The sequence below is a fragment of the Heptranchias perlo genome, chromosome 5 (genome assembly GCF_035084215.1).
Source record: "Heptranchias perlo isolate sHepPer1 chromosome 5, sHepPer1.hap1, whole genome shotgun sequence".
In the NCBI taxonomy this organism is placed as follows: Eukaryota; Metazoa; Chordata; class Chondrichthyes; order Hexanchiformes; family Hexanchidae; genus Heptranchias; species Heptranchias perlo.
In genome coordinates, this window is record NC_090329.1 from 109,882,114 (window position 1) to 109,897,481 (window position 15,368).

General features: G+C 41.5%; 1 protein-coding gene across 5 annotated transcripts in view; it reads right to left on the reverse strand.

The window, feature by feature from the left end:
- pdss2 (prenyl (decaprenyl) diphosphate synthase, subunit 2) overlaps positions 1–15,368 on the reverse strand; it is a 230,916-nt gene that overhangs the window by 38,883 nt on the left and 176,665 nt on the right. For 3 of the 5 annotated variants that reach the window (XM_067984978.1, XM_067984976.1, XM_067984975.1), the window contains 2 exons: positions 12,462–12,632; positions 3,651–3,782 (listed from right to left, as the gene is read on the reverse strand). In XM_067984978.1, coding sequence (XP_067841079.1) covers positions 3,651–3,782; positions 12,462–12,632 — 303 coding nt within the window. The remainder of the gene's footprint in view (positions 1–3,650; positions 3,783–12,461; positions 12,633–15,368) is intronic. The other 2 variants (XM_067984979.1, XM_067984977.1) reach the window with 1 other exon arrangement.

Genomic DNA, 15,368 nt, shown 5'->3' on the forward strand with positions numbered 1-15,368 from the left:
TTTGTGAGCACAAAGGGGATGCACAAGGGTGTATGACAGAATGTCATGTTTTTCATTTACTTTCGTCTGTTTTACAAAGCACATTAAAATTTGTTATCACCACTACTGCCTCATCTTTGCAAATCTTGTCTGGTTTGTGCAATAATTCCCTTTCCTGAGGATCACCATAAGACCCACACCTGATGCCACCCATTGTGTCACTGCAGAGTGGGGGTTGATGTATTTGCAGGGCTCTTTTGTGCAGACGACTGAGAGACGCCGGCGATGTCCCCAGTGGCACCCTGGAAGGATCCGGAGGAGAAGTTGTTGAGGGCAGTGGTGACTTTGACAGCGACAGGTAAGAAGATGGTGCTCGGGCCTGCCGGGAGCAGCTCGGCATCAAGGAGGCTGCAGATGTCCACGACTACATGTGCACTGCTCCTCAGAGAGGTCCAGGAAGCTGAGCCTCGGTCTGTAGACCCCGTGGTGAGGGTAGTGCCTTCTGCGACGCATCTCTCTCTGAGGTTGTCCTCCCTACTGCTGTGCAGGTGGATGTGTCACAGAGGTGGACGGTGTGGCCAGCGAGGCTGGTGATGCTGTTTGTCCTCCGAGGGTATCATGACTACCCCCATCCGGAAGATGTACGTTTGAGGGGTCCGCAAGGTAAGTAAATGTGTCTGCACACTGGAGTTGAGGTTCCAAGTTGGTGAATTTTAGTGTTAGGAGGAGGGTGGTGCAGGCCAAACTTTGTCCAAAGTGACAGAGTAGCCTCCCTGCAATGAGTGAGGGTCTCCCCCCACCACACCTGTCAAATGGACCTTTGCAGCTCCCACAGGCTGGTGGCTGCAACACGTCTGTTCCAACTGGGAGTGCTTCCCCCAGTACGGGAAACACGCTCAGTTGACCTGAAAATCCCACCCCTCCTAAAATATCCTCCCAATCAGGTCTGCAAACGACCTGAACTATCAAAATAATTGCCTTAAGTGGGATCCCACCGGCTTTAATTGCCGGTGGGAGTCCCGCATGCGGGGGCTGCGCGCGCATCTAAGCGCGTCATTGGGGAACCCGGAAGTGGGCGGGTTGGAGCTGGGCTCCTGACCCACCCCGGGAATCCCGAATTTTCGGAGTACCCCCGCCACGAACGCACCCGCTCGGCCCATCCTAAAATCGACCCCTTGATCTCTCTGTCCTTGCAAACTACTGTCCTATCTCCAACATCCCTTTCCTCTCCAAAGTCCTTGAACGTGCTGTCGGCTCCCAAATCCGTGCTCATCTTTCCCGCAACTCCATGTTTGAACCCCTCCAATCAGGTTTCCGCTCCTGCCACAGCACTGAAACGGCCCTTATCAAAGTCACGGGCTAGTAATCCAGAGGCCTGGACTAAAATCCAGAGTCACGAGTTCAAATCCCGCCACGGCGGCTGGCGAATTTAAATTCAATTAATTAAATAAAAATCTGGAATTAAAATACTAGTATCAGTAATGATGGCCATGAAACTACCGGATTGTCGTAAAAACCCATCTGGTTCACTAATGTCCTTTAGGGAAGGAAACCTGCTGTCCTTACCCGGTCTGGCCTATATGTGACTCCAGACCCACAGCAATGTGGTTGATTCTTAATTGCCCTCTGAAATGGCCTAGCAAGCCACTCAGTTGTAAAAATCTCGCTAGGGATGGGCAATAAATGCCGGCCTTGCCAGCGACGCCCACATCCCGTGAACGAATAAAAAAAAAATAATGACATCCTATGTGACTGTGACCGTGGTAAACTATCCCTCGCTCATCCTTCTCGACCTGTCTGCAGCCTTTAACATGGTCGACCACACTATCCTCCTCCAACGCCTCTCCCTCTGTTGTCCAGCTGGATGGGACTGCCCTCGCCTGGTTCCATTCCTATCTATCCAGTCAGAGCCAGAGAATCAGCTGCAAGACTCCTCTTCCCATTCCTGCACCATTACCTCTGGAGTCCCTCAAGGATCATAGATCTATCCTTGACCCCCTCCTATTTCTCATCTACACATCATCCAAAACCACGTCGTCAGGTTCCTCACGTACGCTGACGACACCCCTCTTGACCCCTCCACTGCCTCTGATTTGTCACACTGCTTGTCTGATAAAGAGTACTGGATGAGCAGAAATTTCCTCCCACGAAATATTGGGAAGACCGAAGCCATTGTCTTCGGTCCCCTCCACAAACTCCGATCCCTAGCCACCGACTCCATCCCTGTCTCTGGCCGCTGTCTAAGGCTGAACCAGACCGTTCGCAACCTTGACGTCCTATATGACAGAGATGAGCTTCCGATGCCATATCCGCTCCATCACCAAGACTGCCTACTTCCCACCTCCATAACATCGCCTGTCTCCGCCCCTACCTCAGCTCATCTGCTGCTGAAACCCTCATCCATGCCTTTGTTATCTCTGGACTTGACTATTGCAACGCTCTCCTGGCCGGCCTCCCATCTTCCACCCTCCATAAACTTGAGGTCATCCAAAACTCTGCTGCCCGTATCCTAACTCGCACCAACTCCTGTTCACCCATCACCCCTGTACTCGCTGACCTTCACTGGCTCCCGGTTGGGCAACGTTTCGATTTTAAAATTCTCATCCTTGTTTTCAAATCCCTCCATGGTCTCGCCCCTCCCTGTCTCTGTGACCTCCTCCAGCTCTACAACCCTCCGAGATCTTTGCACTCCTCCAATTCTTGCCTCTTGCGTATCCCCGATTTTAATCATTCCACTATTGACGGCCGTGCCTTCAGCTGCCTCGGCCCTAAGCTCTGGAATTCCCTCTCTAAAACTCTTCGCCTCTCTAGCTGTCTCTCCTCCTGTAAGACACTCCTTACAACATACCTCTTTGACCAAGCTTTTGGTCACCTGTCCTAATATCTCCTCATGTGGCTCGGTGTCAATTTTTGTTTGATAACATTCCTGTGAAGTGCCTTGGGGCATTTTACTACGTTAAAGGCGCTGTATAAATGTAAGTTGTTGTTCTTGTTGTGCACAACATTGCCTCCAAAGGTTTCTCCTTCTCCATTTATTAAGTGGATTATTATTACTTATCATTAATTGGCTATAGTGTTGCTGGGCAAGAACGAGGGAAAATCAGGCAGGGTTCCTGTTCCATGACTGGTTGCAAAGTGTGCGTGTGGCCTCAACTGTGATGCTACTCATAGTCGAACAGCCTGTCACCACTTTCTAGGTTCCCATGTGAAGAATGAACACTGCAGCAAGGGCGCCTGCTGCCCATGTTACTGCACCACATTGTGAATCAGCACCTAATGGAGAGAAGATGGGAAAATTGGAAAGGGGAGGAGAGTTGATCTGAACAGGGCTAGTATTTGAAAGGGGCTTTTTTTTTTGGGAACATTGTGCACCATTTCCTTGCATTGTGCTCTAAATCTGCAGGATAAGCGAAATACATCCCCTTGTCAATGTGCTGAATAAAGAAAAAGGAAATAAAATGTGAATAAAAGGTTTTAAAAACTCAAAAACAGCCAGCTAGACTCCGAATCAGAACTTGGAGCCTCAGCAGGTTTCTGAGCCTCTGCTTTGAAACAGGATGTTTAGCCTGGGCTTCCAGCAAAGACTGCTGCCATTTTCTAATTAAACTTGCGTCCGTAACCTTTGCTTTACAGGCCAATAACATAACCTGTAAATACCCTGTGAACCATACCTGTTTAAATTGTTTAATCCAAGTGTCCCGACCCGAAGCCTCCTGATGCAAGATTACTGGAGCAGAGTTCAGACTAAAAGGCATAGTGTCACAGGAAGTTCCCTCAACAAATGGCTGAAGGTCGGAATGCAGCTGCAAAGTCATAACAGTAAAGTCTAAATAATGAGGAATTAAAGCCCAAACCAGGCAACAAAGATTATTTTGCACTTTATCAAACAAGAATGTAATGAATATATGACAAAACTTCAACCGTTCATCGGGTTAAAAGTGCTAATTAGGGCTAACTTTTCTTCAACATACAACGGTTCAAAGTGTGGTGTCAAACTGGCAGCATCTTGTAATTGTGAACAAGACAACCGTGTCAGTAAAAACCGGGAGAAGGAAAGGCAGGACAAACAGAAGGAAGAGACAGCAGCAAAAAAAAAAGACTGGGATGCTTTTAAAAGAAAACCTACCTGTAAAATGTTGAATGTGAGGCAGCAACAATTCCCCTCAACCAGCCTATCCCCATCCAGGCCCCTCTGTCACTTGGTGGATCCTATCTCTTTCTTTTAATTATGACCTCAATTTAGTTTTTCTTAATTTTTAATCAATGAGCAACACCATGAGAGATCTGCTAGTCCATAATATTTAAAACGTTGTAAATGTGAATATGCCCATTGACTAGCCTGCATAACGAGAGCACAGGAACATAGTAACAGGAGTAGGCCACTTAGCCCCTCCAACCTGTTTTGCTATTCAATGAGATCATGGCTGATCTGTGACTTAACTCCATATACCCGCCTTAGCCCATATCCCTTAATACAGTTTGGTTAACAAAAATCTATCAGTCTCAGATTTAAAATTAACAACTGAGCTAGCATCAACTGCCGTTTGCAGAAGAGAGTTCCAAACTTCTACCACCCTTTGAGTGTAGAAATGTTTCCTAACTTCACTCCTGGAAGTCCTGGCTCTAATATTTAGTCTATGTCCCCTATTCCTAGACTCCCCAACCAGCGGAAATAGTTTCTCTCTGTCTACAATCAATTCCCCTTAATACCTTGAAAACTGATCAAATCAGAGCAGAAACTGTTTGACCAACCACATTGTAGAACTAGAGATTGACCAATTGTATTATAGAATCATAGAAGTTTACAACATGGAAACAGGCCCTTCGGCCCAACATGTCCATGTCGCCCAGTTTATACCACTAAGCTAGTCCCAATTGCCTGCACTTGGCCCATATCCCTCTTTATCCATCTTACCCGTTTAACTGTCCAAATGCTTTTTAAAAGACAAAATTGTACCCGCCTCTACTACTGCCTCTGGCAGCTCGTTCCAGACACTCACCACCCTTTGAGTGAAAAAATTGCCCCTCTGGACCCTTTTATATCTCTCCCCTCTCACCTTAAATCTATGCCCCCTCGTTATAGACTCCCCTACCTTTGGGAAAAGATTTTGACTATCGACCTTATCTATGCCCCTCATTATTTTATAGACTTCTATAAGATCACCCCTTAACCTCCTACTCTCCAGGGGAAAAAGTCTCAGCCTATCCAACCTCTCCCTATAAGTCAAACCATCAAGTCCCGGTAGCATCCTAGTAAATCTTTTCTGCACTCTTTCTAGTTTAATAATATCCTTTCTATAATAGGGTGACCAGAACTGTACACAGTATTCCAAGTGTGGCCTTACTAATGTCTTGTACAACTTCAACAAGACATCTCAACTCCCGTATTCAATGTTCTGACCAATGAAACCAAGCATGCTGAATGCCTTCTTCACCACCCTATCCACCTGTGACTCCACTTTCAAGGAGCTATGAACCTGTACTCCTAGATCTCTTTGTTCTATAACTCTCCCCAACGCCCTACCATTAACGGAGTAGGTCCTGGCCCGATTCGATCTACCAAAATGCATCACCTCACATTTATCTAAATTAAACTCCATCTGCCATTCATCGGCCCACTGGCCCAATTTATCAAGATCCTGTTGCAATCATAGAGTCATAGAGTTATACAGCACGGATAGAGGCCCTTCGGCCCATCGTGTCCGCGCCGGCCATCAGCCCTGTCTACTCTAATCCCATATTCCAGCATTTGGTCCGTAGCCTTGTAAGCTATGGCATTTCAAGTGCTCATCCAAATGCTTCTTGAATGTTGTGAGGGTTCCTGCCTCCACAACCCTTTCAGGCAGTGAGTTCCAGACTCCAACCACCCTCTGGGTGAAAAAGTTCTTTCTCAAATCCCCTCTAAACCTCCCGCCTTTTACCTTGAATCTATGTCCCCTTGTTATAGAACCCTCAACGAAGGGAAAAAGCTCCTTAGTATCCATCCTATCTGTGCCCCTCATAATTTTGTACACCTCAATCATGTCCCCCCTCAGCCTCCTCTGCTCCAAGGAAAACAAACCCAATCTTCCCAGTCTCTCTTCATAGCTGAAGCGCTCCAGCCCTGGTAACATCCTGGTGAATCTCCTCTGCACCCTCTCCAAAGCGATCACATCCTTCCTGTAGTGTGGCGACCAGAACTGCACACAGTACTCCAGCTGTGGCCTAACCAGTGTTTTATACAGCTCCATCATAACCTCCTTGCTCTTATATTCTATGCCTCGGCTAATAAAGGCAAGTATCCCATATGCCTTCCTAGATAACCTTCTTCACTGTCCACAATGCCACCAATCTTGATGTCATCTGCAAACTTACTAACCATGCCTCCTAAATTCTCATCCAAATCATTAATATAAATAACAAATAACAGCGGACCCAGCACCGATCCCTGAAGCACGCCTCTGGTCACAGGCCTCCAGTTTGAAAAACAACCCTCTACAACCACCCTCTGTCTTCTGCCGTCAATCCAATTTTGTATCCAGAGACCAATCACATCTCAGAATTTTGACCATTATATCTTGCTTCATTCGAAATGATCCCAGAACCATCTCTGTATTGTAATTCCGATTGATTATTTTTGTGACTAAATGAGTCACATTCTGTCAAAACCACTGCCTGTAGCATACAACAGCGATGACTGTTCCTCACCCTTCCCACTATATACCCATAGAAATAAAATTTATAACAGAACACATTAAAAATTCAATAATTCACAAGAAGATCTCAAACTTCCCCCTCCCAATTGCTTCGGGTTTCTCTCTTCATCCCCCACCCCTCCATAAAATCGACAGCCTTAATCCTTGGTACATCTATTCCTACTTCCCACACCCATGTACTCCAGTCTCTAGCCCAATTCAGGCCTGACATGAAGGCGGCATGACTTTGTGCAGCAGACCATGCTGAAGACTTTAGTTCCTTCCTGTCCTCTGGTGGAATGTTTGACACCTGTACCTGGAGTCTCCCAATTTATAGTTAGTTCTGGTTTGATCATTTTGGAGCACTTTAAAGTTCATTTAAGCGCTACCTATGAAATCAGTACTCATTCAAATGTCCAGCTTTTTAAAACGGATATTCCCCAATATTCATTTCTGTGGAAGCTTAAGTGTACAATTTTACAAGCAGTAGATTAGTTGTCCAATTATCACATTTGCAAATGCAAACTGGGTCAGTTTGACACTTCATTATTCGTTAACTGCACAATTAGGATTCTCGCCAGTATTATTGTCAGCATTTTGTATTAAATAGATGCATTTTCGTAGTACATCATACCTTTTGTGGTCTCCTGTTAAATTCAGACAAGGGGTAGGAAGATAAACTGCATGGAAAAATTATACACTGAAAAGAAATATTTGGTCGATTTAATGTAACATCCTCGTAGTCAGCAGGCTCAATGTGCCTGATGCACTTTAACAGCATGTGGTAAATTATCCATTTCTTCCTGCTACTGCAAGAGGTTGAAAGTCAATTTCATACCCTTTCGCCAGTTGAAACTACTTTTAATGATTAAAATAAAATGGTTTTATTCTCATCAAGAAATAGGAGTAAATTCTGCTCCCATTGGTAGTAAGGAAAACAGTTCTATAATCCCTGAAGAAATGAATAGGCTCATTCTCACTAGGTAATAGTCTGCTCTTAATTCAAAATTGCTTAATTTGAATTACCTGATGATTCAATTTTTATAGCACTGAAGTTCCACTGCATTATTTAGGTTACTTAAATAAAGTTATTGGATAATTTTTTTTTAGTGCAAAGAATGACTTTGAATTATCAGGAGTGAATGTTTCAGGTAAACTCTGCCCCATTTCTATAAAACTTACACAATCTCAACATATTTAGGTAGCAGAAGAGAGGCAGATAAGGGAAACAAAGGGAAAGAAAAAAGTAAACGAGAAACACAGCAAGAAGCTAACATGCTGGATGGCGACAACTACCATTAAGCTTACCCTTACCGAAATCTTTACAACTGAGTTTATTTTTTTGGGGTGGGGGGGGATGGAGGGGAGAGGGTTATTACTTTCTATCTTTTTTTCCACCTTGAAGTTACTCCATACCATAAACTCTCCCCAAGCTAGAGGACAGCCTGTAGATTTGGTCCCAAGCTTTTGCTATTGCAGCTCCAAGAGGTACGGAAATGAGGTCAGGGCGGAGATTGCCCACCTGATCTTCGTGCCTTTCTTGTAGGGAAAGATCTACCTTTCACTCTGCCTCTCTTCACGACAGCATGGCTTAGATCAGAAACTCACCACATGGAGATTGATCGCACTAGCCCATAGCCCAGCATTCTGTCCCACAACATGCTGTGCTTGTTTAAGTGTCTTGGGTCGTTTTATTACGTTAAAGGCGCTATATAAATGCAGGTTTTTGTTGTTGTGTTATCATGCATACCAAAGGTATCTGACTGAAAAAGTCTAATTTTAAAAAAAAGTAATGGAATTGCCACATTAAAATGAAGCTTGTAATTCATAAACTAAAAATTAATCTTAGGAATACTTTAGTACTTTTAATGCATTTGTTTTCCAGTTTTGTACATATTAACTGAATAGTTTGATGTTCCACTATAAATATAATGTGCACCTAGAAGATGGAGTAATCAGCTAGAGGGAAGTAATCCTCATTTTCCAGGATCAAGGTCTCCTATTTATACCATGAGTTCATCTGAAATCAAGAGTCTAAACAGCAGCATCCATGCAATTGTTTCTATGAAAGAATGGTCAAGGCTATTCTCAAGTATCACTGTTACATTTTTTTTAAACTAAGCTAACATCCCATGTTAAGAGCATCAACCTGGCTCCATTAATCAATCGTCATGAATTGATTTGTACCACTCCTCACATAAGCCAATTTCCCCAATTAAAAAGGTACTGTATAGAATATATCAGCAGAAGTACAAATGAAATAAACCTTCTGTTCAACTTTGTCATCAATAATAAAATGTAACATGGCTTCTCACCATAAATACCTAAAGAAAATTAGACATACAATGCTTCTCTGAACTGCTGTTCTACTATTTATGACCAACTGATCCACCTCAAGACATTTAGTAAAAGCAAAGGTGCTATTGCTTGGTAAATCATTGCTACTCATCCAATTAGCAATTTTTATTAATATGCTTGTGTGGCCCCCCATCATCACAGATGCCTGTTGGAAAACTCTCCAGCGGCTGCAGTCAAAGAATAAAAAATAGATTTTTTAAAAATGAAGTATAGTTGAGAGCTCAATTAAAGCTTACTGCCGATTAACGTGATCACCTTCTCTTCTAAACCTAACAAAATAAGGAAATTCCATTCAGGCAGCCAGATGCTAATTACATAGTTATTTACACCAAGGGAATTAGACTAGGTATAACTGCCTGCATCTTGTAATATTGAACCCTAATAAATTCGTACAGGTGCAGGGCAAAATCCTTTATAGTTTGTCCAAATTATCTAAAACAAGAGTTTTTTCTGCTAAAACTCACTGCACTTTACCACAAAACAAAACTATTTTCCATGATTATTCCTAGTACCACTCGGACACACCAAGCATTATATTTCAAAGGTTTAGACAAATTACCACCATTTGGTATGCCTGTCTTGCTGCAAAACAGTGCATATCTTGACAGCTGCTACTCAGCATAAACAGAAAGCTGTCCTCCTTGAAATCAAGAAAGTGTAAAACTTGCCAAAAACTTCTTGTGGGAGATAAACAATCATTTAGTAAGTGGAATTCAGGCTTTATAAACACTGAAGCAAACCAGTACCAATAATGGGAGAAACAGACCAGAGTAGATCTGGTGCTATCCAGGGTAGATTTACATATTACACAGATATATTATGTAAACACACAGAGGGAGTCACATGACCATGAGAATGGCCTTGAGCATTCATGCATCCTTAAAGAAGTGGATGGCTTTTATTTTCAGTCCTAATTTCTTGATTTAATCCATGGTAAGTAGAAGGTCTGAAATATAAGAAAGTTAACAAATCTAATATAATTCAAGAGCAGGGACCATTGTATGGGAATGTAAATCTATGTGTTGGAATAAATTATGTTGATAACAATTTGATGGAATGAATGGTAAATCTGGCACTACAGGACAAACAGCCAAGTGTAGGGCACATAATTAGTTAGAAACTAACCATATTTATTTGTTATTAATTAAAAGTTTAGCCAGTATTTTGTCTAAATAAGGAACAAACTAGAGAAGCAACTTTAAGGAACAAATTAGAGAAGCAACTTCAGGTAATAGGAGAGATTATCTGGCAACTCATTATATTTGGCACAATTCCCTCAAAGGCTGCTTATAGTAACAGACTGACACGTCAGCCATCTTAAATTACAGAAAAATATCCTGCAATTGAGACGGAGCAACAGAATGACAAAATAAACCTAAAACTGAACTAACTATAAATCTGTCACTGAGCTCTCAGGTTAGTGAAGAAATACTTAAAACCAATGTGGCAAAATCTATCCTCAAATATCAAGAAATCCAATTTTTGATCACGATCTACACAATGCTTCTGTGTAGATAATTTTAGGTTAATCTCATTAGCTACAATAACTGGGTTCTCAGCGAAGAGACCCAAATCTAAATCACAGTATTGACTGTATCTGGAACTCATGCTTCCTCTAGAGACCAAATGTCTCTAATCCTCGCCAAATTTCCCAAGGAGGGGAATGGGAAAACGTGACTGCGGCAACATTGCTCAAGAACAACTTTTCTTGGGTCAATCTAGGACCAACATCAATTACAATAATCAAAAGACTCTACAAGTTAAACTAAACAAGTATTAAGTTAGTGGGAGAACAACGAAAACCACAACAGCAGATAATGGCCCAGAATTTGCTGTCAAAGTAATGGTGAGGCTAATGGCACTCATTGTTATTTATGCACAAATGCTACAGCAAGTTCAAGTGAGGGGCAGATATGGAGTTAAATGCGGAAATCCAAAAATTGCTGTCTGATATGCACCGCTTCGCCATTGGTTTTGCGAAAACTGCATCTCACTGTCTGCCTCATCATTCAAATGCATTGAACGGCGTGAAGTTCCTGTACTTGCGAGGTAGATACGAGCCAAACTCGTCTCAAAAAGTTAAGTCAAGTCATTCCAAGTTTATAGAAAATGCTGGAAATACTCAGCAAATGAGGCAGCATCTGTGGAGAAAGAAACAGAGTTAACATTTCAGGTCGAAGACCTATCGTTAGAACCGACGAAGGGTCACTGACCTGAAATGTTAACTCTGTTTCTTCCTCCACAGATGCTGCCTCACTTGCTGAGCTTTTCCAGCATTTTCTGTTTTTATTTCAGATTTCCAGCATCCGCAGTATTTTGCTTTTCATTCTAAGTACCCTTTTAACGACGTTTTAAGTGTTAATTACTACCAGTCAACATCTCCGGCATTGAAAATTAACTATTTAACTAGTCTCATTCATTCATGTTTTAATGTTGTTGGAGATTTGTTTTTAAAAATTTTAATTAATTTTTTTAAAAAACTTTTCCTTTCCGTCTCTTTTTTCTCTCTCTCTTAATCCAATTTTTCTTTTCCCTCTCTTTATTTTTCTTTCTGTACCTGATTTGACATTGAATTTACCCACTCTAATTTACACTTCCTTCTCAGTCATTGCACTGTTAATCTCATAATCCTTCAATTTGCTTGGTTAAAGAGATACATAGCTGCTTGCCCTGTTCACTCAGGTCCCAGATGCCTGGTTTCCCTCGCTGCAACATTATCAGCTCGCACTTCCAGCAAATTGCGGCACAAAATATCATCACGATTAAACGGGCAAGGGCAAGTCTAACTAACAGTGGACACCGTTTGTTGTCCTGTTACAGCAAATTATGGGCCATAGCCAAAATTAAATTCACTGGTTGATTTTGTTTTTTTTTAAATACAAAAGGAACTGCCCGAATGATGAGATGATAAATTTTGCATAGAAAGGCACTAACAGTGAACAGTGAATTATCATGATCATTTCTTCTTTCATTCCCAAGGTTAAGGTGGATGGAATGGAGTGAGGGGAGGGGAATGTTAATTGCATAAATAATAATTAACTGCGGTCACAGATACACTTAGAGACTTTGTCCAATTGCGTTTTTAGTGTCAATCTGGTACTGTAACTAATCTTTTGAATACAATTTCCTCTACAAGTGATTGGTTGTCTAGGTTTCTGTTTGGGAGAGTTATGAACATTACGGGAAATTTCTACATTCATGATGATGATTGATGACGCAGTTATGCTTCAGCTTGAAGACATCACTATTAAAATTAACTAAATCTGTATTGAAAAGACCATTCAAACTTGCAGACTTCCATCATAGATGCAAACATTTGGGACAACTTGTTTACTGTCAAAAGTCTATAGTATTCCAAAAATCACTACTCTGGCAATTTTCCGTCCTTATGTAAATATTCATGATTAGAGCGTTTCATCTATTTTCTTTATGCTATTGAAAGTTGCTTACCTTGTGGGCTAGAGACATGTGCTTTCCATACTGAAATGCCATCTCTTGAACTTCACAGTCATGCTTTGCTAGTTGCATTGCACCTTGACAACTCTTCGCCAGCAAAGCACCATGAGATAGAAAAGTCTGCTCTTCCCAGTTAATCATCAGGATGTCATCAGTAACCTTCTCCTAAGAGTAAACACATCAATTGACATTAATTACCTTTCGTGAGATCATGAGTAATAAGTGAGCCTACAGATACAGCTGTACACTCTAGTGCAATACATGGTTTAATGATCTATGGTAAGTAAGAAATAAAGAAAGAATTTGCATTTATATAGCGCCTTTCACGACCTCAGGATGTCGCAACACGCTTTACAACCAAAGAAGTAATCTACCAGTGTTAAAGTAATTTTAAGAGTCAGATGTGTGACTCAATATATCCTCTGAATAAAGGATCGCATTGTTATGATTTCAAAATAAAAGTCATCGATGTTGACCAATGGCCTCATTTCTGAACTCTTCTAACTCCAAAGAGAAGCCCAACAAGGCAGTTCTTCAACATCCCTTTACTTTCCTATGCTGGAAACTTCAGTTACTGCTGTCAGGTTGAATCATGTATAGGATATGATATCTCATTTATGAGATAATCACTAGCCCCTCTCTCCTGCTCTCACTGGATGATTCATTTGCTTGAGGATTAAATTTTAAAAATTACAAGCCGTGGAAACTGAGCAATTAATAGTTACCCATTATAAAAGTTAAAAGGTGACTGGGAAAAAGAGAATTTTGTTATTTTTGGGAAAAACAGAATTTAGTTACCTTTGTGTGACTATCTAAAGTATCCAATTTCTCTTGATACTGAAAATCCCACAAAATACTGGAAGCACGCAGACTATTTGTTCTCGTGAGTCTCATATTCTTGGAAGAAATCTACTTGGTCTGAATAGCAAGGAAGCTAAGGAGATATTAATTTCCTAATACTGTATCACTTTATTGGAATGTATTTTGCTTACATTATGCAGTGGTGGAGTAAATGCAAAGGGACCTATTTAATAAACCAGGTGAAACTAGTATTTCATCAAAATGTAAAACTGCAGTGATCCCTGCAGCATATTCCCAACTTTGCTGTAATGCCACTCTGGTGAGCTTAGCAGGTTGTTTGTTACAATGCAGTGCTGCCCAAAAAATAATGTAATGTTCCCCAAGAAACTAATTATAATAAATTGTCAGATTGGGAGTCCTCTTCTAATTGGAACACTTTTGATTTGTTTTTTCCAGATGCATTTACACCAGATCAGAATTCTTAGCGCTCCATTATTTTAGTCCATTTATCCGCCTTTGTTCCAGATCCCTTGATACCCTTACCTAACAAAAATCTATCAATCTCAGTCTTAAAAATCTCAATTGACCCAGCATCCACAGCCTTTGAGGAGAGTTGCAGATTTCCACTACCTTTGTGTAACTAAGTGCTTCTTGATTTCCCTCCTAAATGGCCCAGCTCTAATTTTAAGAATATGACCTCTTATTCTCCTACCAGAAGAAATAGTGTCCACTAGATCGAATCCCTAAATCATTTTAAACACCTTGATTAGATCACCCCTCAACCGTCTAAACTCAAGAGGGTACAAGCCAAGTTTATGCAGCCTGTTCTCATAATTTAACCCTTTAAGACCTGGTATAATTCTGGCGAATCTGTGAACATAAGAACATAAGAAATAGGAGCAGGAGTAGGCCAATCGGCCCCTCGAGCCTGCTCCGCCATTCAATAAGATCATGGCTGATCTGATCCTAACCTCAAATCTAAATTCATGTCCAATTTCCTGCCCGCTCCCCGTAACCCCTAATTCCCTTTACTTCTAGGAAACTGTCTATTTCTGTTTTAAATTTATTTAATGATGTAGCTTCCACAGCTTCCTGGGGCAGCAAATTCCACAGACCTACTACCCTCTGAGTGAAGAAGTTTCTCCTCATCTCAGTTTTGAAAGAGCAGCCCCTTATTCTAAGATTATGCCCCCTAGTTCTAGTTTCACCCATCCTTGGGAACATCCTTACCGCATCCACCCGATCAAGCCCCTTCACAATCTTACATGTTTCAATAAGATCGCCTCTCATTCTTCTGAACTCCAATGAGTAGAGTCCCAATCTACTCAACCTCTCCTCATATGTCCGCCCCCTCATCCCCGGGATTAACCGAGTGAACCTTCTTTGTACTGCCTCGAGAGCAAGTATGTCTAGTATGGAGACCAAAACTTCATGCAGTATTCCAATACCTCCCTGTTTTTATATTCTATCCCCCTAGCAATAAAAGCTAACATTCCGTTGGCTTTCTTGATCACCTGCTGCACCTGCATACTAACTTTTTGATTTTCTTGCACTAGGACCCCCAGATCCCTTTGTACTGCAGTACTTTCCAGTTTCTCGCCATTAAGATAATAACTTGCTCTCTGATTTTTCCTGCCAAAGTGCATAACCTCACATTTTCCAATATTGTATTGTATTGTGCTGTGCCCCTTCCAAGGCCAATACATCTTTCCTAAGGTTCAGTGCTCAAAACCGAATGCAGTACACCAGATGGGGTCTGAACAAGGCTCTGTACAACTGAAACATCACTTCCTCAATTCCTTTTGAATTCCAACACCTTTGAGGTAAAGGCCAACATTCCATTAGTCTTCCTCGGCAGTCACTTTTAAAAAACAAGAAGTTTTTCCCCTTTCGTAGTACATCCAATGTTTAAATAATATGCAACTGTATCTGGTTATGCATGTATAATTTTTACTTTCCTTGTGGACAGATCTCTCTCTTGATTATTTTATGGATTCTTAATAACAAAATTAAAGAACACAAACTTTTATGCACAAAGCTGCAAGATCCACTTCCTGATGAACTTATATATTTGTTTAAAACTACATCAATACTATTCAA